The sequence below is a fragment of the Entelurus aequoreus genome, linkage group LG05 (genome assembly GCF_033978785.1).
Source record: "Entelurus aequoreus isolate RoL-2023_Sb linkage group LG05, RoL_Eaeq_v1.1, whole genome shotgun sequence".
Classification (NCBI taxonomy): Eukaryota; Metazoa; Chordata; class Actinopteri; order Syngnathiformes; family Syngnathidae; genus Entelurus; species Entelurus aequoreus.
The window spans coordinates 45,328,401-45,338,400 of NC_084735.1; the positions used below are offsets into that span (position 1 = coordinate 45,328,401).

General features: G+C 37.7%; 1 protein-coding gene across 2 annotated transcripts in view; it reads left to right on the forward strand.

The window, feature by feature from the left end:
- The window catches only part of trpv1 (transient receptor potential cation channel, subfamily V, member 1), a 43,822-nt gene that overhangs the window by 21,267 nt on the left and 12,555 nt on the right, over positions 1-10,000 (forward strand). For both annotated transcript variants that reach the window (XR_009826140.1, XM_062046409.1), the window contains exons 6-11: positions 2,917-3,215; positions 8,245-8,421; positions 8,487-8,642; positions 8,715-8,810; positions 8,883-8,953; positions 9,125-9,290. Coding sequence is in view for 1 of the 2 variants with exons in the window: in XM_062046409.1 (XP_061902393.1) it covers positions 2,917-3,215; positions 8,245-8,421; positions 8,487-8,642; positions 8,715-8,810; positions 8,883-8,953; positions 9,125-9,290 (965 nt within the window). In the remaining variant the exon portion in view is untranslated. The remainder of the gene's footprint in view (positions 1-2,916; positions 3,216-8,244; positions 8,422-8,486; positions 8,643-8,714; positions 8,811-8,882; positions 8,954-9,124; positions 9,291-10,000) is intronic.

A 10,000-nucleotide genomic window follows, 5' to 3' on the forward strand; every position in this document is an offset into this window, starting at 1 on the left:
GAAACAGAGTTACCATGCATCCTTTCATCATTTGTTGATGAGAACGGTAGAAGCAGCAAATACACATACAGTATATTGCCAAAAGTATTTGGCCACCCATCCGAATGATCAGAATCAGGTGTCCTAAACACTTGGCCCGGCCACAAGTGTATAAAATCAAGCACTTAGGCATGGAGACTTTTTCTACAAACATTTGTGAAAGAATGGGCCGCTCTCAGGAGCTCAGTGATTTCCAGCGTGGAACTGTCATAGGATGCCACCTGTGCAACAAATCCAGGCGTGAAATTTCCATCCATCCATCCATTTTCTACCGCTTGTCCCTTTCGGGGTGGCGGGGGGTGCTGGAGCCTATCTCAGCTGCATTCGGGCGGAAGGCGGGGTACACCCTGGACAAGTCGCCACCTCATCACAGGGCCAACACAGATATCCTCGCTCATAAATATTCCAAAATCAACTGTGGATGACAGAGTCTGGTGTGGATGAACTTGACTGGCCTGCACAGAGTCCTGACCTGAACCTGATAGAACAACTTTGGGATGAATTAGAACAGAGACTGAGAGCCAGGCCTTCTCGACCAACATCAGTGTGTGACCTCACCAATGCGCTTTTGGAAGGATGGTCGAAAATTCCTATAAACACACTCCGCAACCTTGTGGACAGCCTTCCCAGAAGAGTTGAAGCTGTAATAGCTGCAAAAGGTGGACCGACATCATATTGAACCCTATGGGTTAGGAATGGGATGGCACTTCAAGTTCATATGTGAGTCAAGGCAGGTGGCCAATAATTTCCGTAATATAGTGTAGCTCACTTACAGTCTGCAGATGTCACGATGACTTGCCTGCTGATGGCATTAAAAATAAAAGGTGCCTTCTTCACTGTTCATTTATTGCAGCGTGGAACAAAGCCACACATTTTTGTTTTGGCGCCGCTGGAGAGAATTTCAACTTCCTCATCTGACAAGCAGAAAGTATGTGATTGGTTCTACATCTTGCTAACCCCTACCAATCTCTCATATTTGACACTATTAAAGAGTTGTGATTGGATAAATTGCGTACTGGTTCCACCCATCGACAAGATTCAATTAAATACGATTAGATTTAGTTTATGTCAACATTTTCGTCGACACTGGTTTACTGAGGGAAGGGGAGGGGTGTGTTTGTGGTGAGCACGCGGACTCGCAGATCCTGACACTGACAGCGGAGGGACAGAGATGAGGGAAGATGATACTCGTGTATTGTCTCTTTTTCAGCGGATTTCTTTGCTACTGACAATAATTTTATCATCCCCACCCTTGCTCTCTGCAGGCAGCCGATGTGTGGCCGAAATCTGACACTTGGCGCTTCATTCAACCAAACTGTAGTAACGCGCCACTTCGCATTCTCATTAACGGCAACGGCGTTGCAGGGATGGGAGCAGTAATTAATTAGATTATTTGTTACTGAAAAACATAACGATTGTAAAGCCGTTATACTCGAACGCTGTTATTACCAACACTGTATATATGTATATGTATATATGTATATTAGGGGTGTGGGAAAAAATCGATTCGAATTCGAATCGCGATACTCACGTTGTGCGATTCAGAATCGATTCTCATTTTTAAAAAATCGATTTTTAAATTTTTTAAATTTTTTAAATTTTTTTATTTATTTAATTTTTTTAAATTAATCAATCCAACAAAACAATACACAGCAATACCATAACAATGCAATCCAATTCCAAAACCGACCCAGCAACACTCAGAACTGCAATAAACAGAGCAATTGAGAGGAGACACAAACACGACACAGAACAAACCAAAAGTAGTGAAACAAAAATGAATATTATCAACAACAGTATCAATATTAGTTACAATTTCAACATAGCAGTGATTACAAAGCCCGATGCTATCACGTTAGCTCAGTAGCTAAAGAGCTTCGTCGATGTATTGTCGTGGAGATAAAAGTCACTGTGAATGTCCATTTCGCGTTCTCGACTCTCATTTTCAAGAGGATATAGTATCCGAGGTGGTTTAAAATACAAATCCGTGATCCACAATAGAAAAAGGAGAGAGTGTGGAATCCAATGAGCCAGCTTGTACCTAAGATACGGTCAGAGCGAAAAAAGATATGTCTTGCACTGCATTCTAGTCCTTCACTCTAACGTTCCTCATCCACGAATCTTTCATCCTCGCTCAAATTAATGGGGTAATCGTCGCTTTCTCGGTCCGAATCTCTCTCGCTGCTGGTGTAAACAATAGGAAAATATGAGCAGTCCTTCCTCTGGTGTCGTCACGCTACTTCCGGTAGGGGCAAAGTTTTTTTTAATCAGAGACCAAAAGTTGCGAACTTTATCGTCGTTCTTCTATACTAAATTCTTTCAGCAAAAATATGGCAATATCGCGAAATGATCAAGTATGACACATAGAATGGATCTGCTATCCCCGTTTAAATAAAAAAAATTCATTTCAGTAGGCCTTTAATGGCAAATACTACCTGACTAAAGCAACACACTGTACACTACTGCCATCTAACAACTTGGAATTGCAACTGCATGCAAAGTCTGTTATTATAATACTTGCAAATGAGACAGATGTGTAAGAAGACAAGATAACAACTTGACAGCACAGTTCAGTTTAAAATGTTTTTATTTTAACAATTAACCTTAACACATTCGAACACACAGACACAAAAGTCCCAAAAATTGGTACCGTTAAGTACCGATATCGAGTCCCAGGTAGCAGGAATTGGTACCCATCCCTAATTGTTTGATATCAATCTACAAGTTATGTGTTTTGCAAAGTAGCAAACTGTGAACAAACTGTTAAAAACATTGTTGAAGCACAAGAAAGGTGACAATGCTCACATTCAAACAGTGCTAAAACAAACTTTAATAAAAGTTTTTCAAATGAAAATGAATGATTTTTTTGTTTCTCAGGTGAGCTGCCTTTGTCTCTGGCTGCGTGCACAAACCAGCCTGACATGGTGGCCTTCCTCCTGGACAATGACTACCAGCAGGCCAATGCAAATATAGCCGACTCTCAGGGCAACACTGTGCTGCACGCCTTGGTGGTGGTAGCCGACAACACCAAGGAGAACACCGACTTCATCACCAGTATGTATGACTTCATCCTGACCACCACCGCCCGACTCAGACCCAAAGTCAACCTGGATGAGACCGAGAACAACAACAGGCTGACGCCTTTTAAACTGGCTGCCAAGACCGGAAAAAGTGGGGTAAGACGTTTTCTTGATACATCATTATATAGACTCAAACAATTTAATAGGATCCAGTGCAAGAAAGCCTTTTATGTTGCTAAGAAATATACGGCTCACAGTTTGATACACTGCAGATGATACAATTGCAGTATTAACTATAATGTGATGGAGGAATTGTGTGTGAAATGCTAACAGGCAGCGTGTCGGCCAAAATATGGGACTACAAGACACGAATCAGCAAAATTTGCAAAAAATGATAGCATGTTAAGGCTACCATGCAAGCAGAGCATTTTGACATTCAAACGGTTGAAATCAGTAGAGAAATGTGGAAATAGTTCCACTTTTTAATGAGAGAATAATGGTGTGCTCCATTAACTTTGGAAGTTGGAAGTCGGCGCTGCTAATGACGCCACAGCCGAGTTATGATCGTTCCAGTTACGAAGTCGGAAATCAAGTTGCCACATTCACAAAAGCTATTCTTGCGCTTGCCTTACCTGAATATAAACAACTTATGGAAAAATATGCACTCGTTCTGCAACCTTCAAACAACACGGTTGATGAAGAGGAGCAATATGTAGCTAGCAATGTAGAATGTATAAAACACAAAGAATTTTAGTTACACCACAGTAACATTACCATAAATATATTTATACACACACACATGTATGTATGTATACCGTATATATATACATATACGTATTTACCGCGATACACCCCCCCGCATTTTGGCTTAAAAAATAACGATAAAGGTGAAGCTATAACACTGAAACACCCTCAGGAAGAGGTGCTTTAAGACATGGCTAGCTAGTTAGCGGCTAAAGTCCAGCCGCAGTCGGCAGTGTTGTAGATACTTCTAAATCACTAATCCTCGCCTCCATGGCGACAAATAAAGTGAGTTTCTTACAAGTATCATCCCTGCAGGACGAGGAATGTCGAGGAAACATGCTTCACTACACACCGTAGCTCACCGGCGTCAAAATATAAACAAACGCCATTGGTGGATCTACACCTGACATCCACTGTGATGATATCAAGTACAGTATCGTATCTAGTCGATACTAATATGATTACGTCGATATTTTTTGGCATCACAATAAGGCTGCAGCTAACGATTATTTTTCTATCGATTAATCTATAGATTATTTTTTCGATTAATCAGTTAATCTATAGATTATTTTTTCGATTAATCTATAGATTATTTTTCCTTTTACCGATTATTTTTTATTCAAAATGAAGATGAAAAAATAAATGTAGGCTCGTTTTTTCAAAAGGCATGGCTTTTATTTACAAAAAAAAAGAAGTATGGCCACTCAGTCAACATTGACAACAACATGACTAAATATTCTGTAACAATGTAAACATATAAAACTTTTAACATTTAACAAAATTAAAAGTAGCTTATTTGCTTTTTAATGTGCAAATATAAAAGTCAACATCCAGTGCAAATCTTAATATTCTGCAATAGTATAAGCATTTCAAAAGTAAAAGTATTGCTTATTTTGCTTTAAAATGTGCAAAAATAAAGATAAACATCCAATACAAAAAAGTGCAAAACGAAATATTCTGTAACAACAGTGTAAACATTTCAACAAAAGTGAAAGTATTGCTTATTTGCTCAAATGTGCAAAAATAAAGATAAACATCCAATACAAAAAAGTGCCAATCTAAATATTCTGGAGCACTGTTAACATTAAGTATTGCTTTTAAAATGTGCAAAATAAACATCCAGTCCAACACAGTACACAATAACCAATTCTACTCATTCCAGTGAGTGACTAACAGTTGTAATGAAGAAAGGTTAGCATGTGTACATGCTCTGGTTCTTTTCTTGTTTATAATATTCCCAGCAGCTGAAAATAGGCGCTCAGAAGGGGTCGATGTGGCTGGAACTGAGAGGTAATTAGCCTTCACCTCAAGCCAGGACTGCGAGTGAGCTGAGCTGCAGTTTATATTTCTAGAAGGTCAACGGGCTCATAGTGATGTTACTAGTGGTTGACTGGGAGGTGTTTATTATCATTTGGGGAGAGTCCGCTGCCTGATGCTCACCTGCTAAACACCTATCTGTAGGGATGTGCGTATCGATCCTGTGGTATCGATATATCGATACTCACACGCTACTCATTTGGCATCACTTTTCTGAAAAAAGTATCGATATAAACCAAAAAACGGCGTGTGGGGGGTGCAAGCATCACTTTCAGATGTTTTTGATGACTTACTTAACTTACTATGTGCTGGGACACCCCTGTACCTGGCAGAGTATAGAGCTGGCCCAGTCACGTGACAGGAGACAGCGAATGAGCGTCGTCAACATGCAACACACACACAGCCAGCCGACAGCGATGCAGCCAGGCATATCCAGTGTTGTCCAATTGTTGACTTAAAACAGGCATTGTTTTTTTTTTTTTAGTAATGTTTACTGAATATTTTTGTTTAAATGATTATCCTAAATTCAAATAATTTCCACACAGGGGAATTTACTGTTAGTTGAAAATTGCTTGAGTATTTAAAACAAGATAAGAAAGAGATACAATTTGGAGATTCTTCATCTTTGCATTACAGTTTTATTTTTTTCCAAGAAAATCTTGAATATATGATTGAATGTGATTTTGGTTTTAATCTGTAACATGATTTCTTACATTTCGAAAACATTAGCCTATTTAATATTTCATTAATTGCTAATTATATCACAAACTTTAAAAAATAACTGCAGCTTCTTGCAATTCGGATTTGACTGTTAATTGGAAAGCCCTAATATTTAATTATTATTATATATAATGTATAGTTATTATTATATATAATATTTAATTTAATTTTCATATTTATGTTATTTATTTTAATTTTACTTTTATTATATATTGACCATAGTAAATGTGGTATAAATGGTCTGTATTTGTCTTGTGATTTGTCGTAAATAATAACAATAGTAATAATATTTTTGACTGACAAAAAATTGCCAATAAGAAATTATTGGTATCGGTATCGATGAAAATGCAAGAAAAAGTATCGGTATCGTATCGAATCCTAAAAGTGTGGTATCGCCCATCCCTACCTATCTGCTCCACGCTGAAGCGCTGACTACATGCGCTCTGAATACACACTGCTGATTGGCTGATAATGCTTCGTGTGTACCAATCAGATCGTTGTGTGGGTGGGACAATGCTGCGTGCTGAGACAGAGGCAGAGGAGCGAAGCAACTTGTTAAGACTTTAGCAGCTAAAGTTAGCTTTAGCTTAGAAACTCGTTCGGTACACCCCCGTGCCGAACCGAAAGCCCCGTACCGAAACGGTTCAATACAAAACACGTACCGCGCGGACGATTGACTAGTTGATGGTTTTCTTTTCAAATGTTCGTTCATAGCCGTTGTGCTGCTATGATAGGCCATTTCCGCTCGACACAGTGTGCATACAACAACATTATTAGGCCGTTTATTGAAATACTCCCACACTTTTGGCATGCTTTTCCCCCCTCGCTCGCACCGCTCGCATCGTCTGCTTTGATCGTCTGCTTTGTGGTCCGCCATGACGGTAGTGTGACGTAAATATGCGGCGCGTCGACGCACAAAAACGGCGTCGACGTATTTACGTAACCGATGACGTCGACTACGTCGACGCATCGTTTCAGCCTTACATCACAACATCTTTTTTCGTTTAAAAAAAAATTATATTATGTTTATAAACTCAGGAAATATGGCCCTGGACACATGAGAACTTTGAATATGACCAATGGATGATCCTGTAATGACTTGGTATCGGATTGATACCCAAATTTGTGGTATCATCCAAAACTAATGTAAAGTATAAACCAACAGAAGAATAAGTGATTATTACATTAACAGAAGTGTAGATAGAACATGTTAAAAGAAAAAGTAAGCAGATATTAACAGTAAATGAACAAGTATATTAATAATTCATTTTCTATCGCTTGTCTTTCATAATTTTGACAAAATAGTAGAATGATAAATGACACAATATGTTACTGCATACGTCAGCTGCTAAATTAGGAGTCTTTGTTTGTTTACTTACTACGAAAAGACAAGTTGTCTAGTATGTTCATTATTGTATTTAAGGACAAACTTGCAATAAGAAACATATGTTTAATGTATTTTAAAATTTTTTGTTAAAATAAAGCCAATAATTTTGTTCTCTTTATTTAGAAAAGTACCGAAAAGTATCGAAATAAAAAGTACCGAATATTGGCATCGTGACAGTACTAGTATGTATATACATACAGTATATATGTATGTAAGTATGTGTATATATATATATATATATATATATATATATATATATTATATATATATATATATATATATATATATATATATATATATGTATATATATATATGTATATATATATATATATATATATATATATATATATATATATATATATATATATATATATATATATATATATATATATATATATATATATATATATATATTCATCTGATAAACATGTTCTAATTCATGTTTAGTATATACTGTATATTTAGTTAATGTGAGTTATTGTTTGTAAATGTTTGCTAAAGTTAGTTAGTTAACGTTCATGTTAGTTTGTTGGTGATTGTAATGTTAGTTAGCTAGTTAGGTAATATTAGTTAGTTCGAGTTAGCTAGTTAGATCATGTGACGTGTTAATGTCAGTTAGCTAGTTAATGTCAGTTATCTAGTTATAGTTGGGTATTGTTATACAGTTTAGGTTAGTCAGTTGCAGTTAGTTAATTAGTTAATGTTGGGTAATGTTAGTTAGTTAGTTATTGATAGTTAATTTAATGCTTGTTAGTTGATGACAGTTAGTTAGTTAGTCAGTTAGTGTTGGTTGATGTTAGTTATTATGTCAGTTATATAGAAACAAAAATAGAATTAAAAACAAGTGATTAGATTTTGGGGATGGTATGGATCAGTCTGGATTCTGGATTTTTTTCAAAATGATTTTTTAAATAATTGGGTGACAGGGCATGACGGAGGATCTTGATAGGCTTAATCTCCCACATGACCCCAAATGAGTCAATGACGTGCTTTTCTGGGCTTTGCCCCTTTTTGCAGATCTTCGCACACATCCTGAAGCGAGAGTTCCACGAGAGTCACACCAAACATTTGTCTCGTAAATTCACTGAGTGGGTTTACGGGCCGGTCCACTGCTCCTTGTACGACTTGGCCTCTGTGGACTCCGTGGACGAAAAGTCGGTCCTGGAGATACTGGTCTACGGCAGCGACATCCCTGTGAGTTCCGCATTATTGCTATCTAGCCAAAACCACGATCGTCTTCTGAAATATTTAGCCTTCAGAACCGCCATGCGATGCTTCAGACAGAACCTCTGAGGCAGCTGCTGAACGACAAATGGAAAAGGTTTGCAGGTCGACTCTTTGGTGTCAACTTCTTGGTCTACATGGTGTACCTAATTATCTTCACTATGGTGGCCTACAACAAAAAGAATGGAAAGGTGGCGGATTCAGAATGTCCTGTTTTACCTTGATGACATCACTCCACTAACAATGCTTGTTTTGGTCCTCAGACACCATTCCCTGTGGAACACAACACTGCAGGTTACTTGTATGTTGCAGGGCAGATACTGTTAACTTTCGCAAACTGCTATTTCTTCTTCATTGGGGTACGTATGCCTCACATTCCTTCGTCTTCAACCTCGCAGTGAAGGCTGCAACTGGTAAAATATTGTCTCCAGTTATTAGATATGAAGAGGAAACAACCGAAGCTGCAGACCCTGCTGATTGATGGATATTATGATATTCTTTTGTAAGTAAACGTGATCCAATGCAAAATCTAATGATGACGATAATAGTGATTGCAGAAAAACAAGTATGTGCTCCAATCACCCTGTCACGAAAAAATAAGAGTTGTAGAAATTATTGGAATAATACAAGCTAAACCCCTTTTTGTTTTTTTGTTTTGCTCTGTGGTTGTTAGCTTTTTGCAGGCCGTGCTCTTCCTGGTAGCGGCTGCCCTTTACGTTTTAGGTCGGGAAGCATACCTTGGCTTCTTGGTGTTTAGTTTGGCTCTCAGCTGGGTCAACATGCTGTACTTCGCCAGGGGCAGCAGACACATGGGCATCTACAGCGTCATGATACAGAAGGTAACCATCACCTTTGGCTTGTTTGTGAAGTCTGGTGCCTTTGCTGAGAGGAATGCGGTCTTCTGAACCCTAGTGTGTACCAAAGACGCGGACTGAGACCGAATCAGGGTTAGGCTCATGCAGTGTATCATTGATATTTTTGGTTCATGAAGGGGAATTGAAAAACAAAGCGTTCCTTTTCAGTGTCGAATCAGAATAGCAATATTTATATCTAAATATGGTTAGATTTTTACTTTATATTTCACACAAGCAGACATTTAAAAAAACTTACTAAAAACAAACTCGGATGTTAAAAAAAAAAATTGGTGTTCTCTTCAAGTTTTCCACATTTTGTTATGTTACAGCCTTATTCCAAAACGGAATACATTTATTTTTGTCCTCACAATTCTTCACACAATACCCCATAATGACAATATGAATAGTGAAAAAACAAAAACAAAATGATAAATCTGAAAGAGAAAATGTGTTGTAAGTCTCTCTCTCTCTCTCTCCTTAAAAGTGCATATTTTTGATACTCTAAACCAGAAGCTTTACATCATGTTTCCACTGTTTCCATCAAAGGATGTGGGGGGCCACTTTGATATGTTTAAACATTTTTTATTCAGTAAAAGGGCACAAATAGGTTTTGTAAACTCAAGGCCAATGCTATGTGTTGTGTTGTTAGTATCAACATGTCAGCCTTCTTCTCTTCACATATTTTTTATAAATTA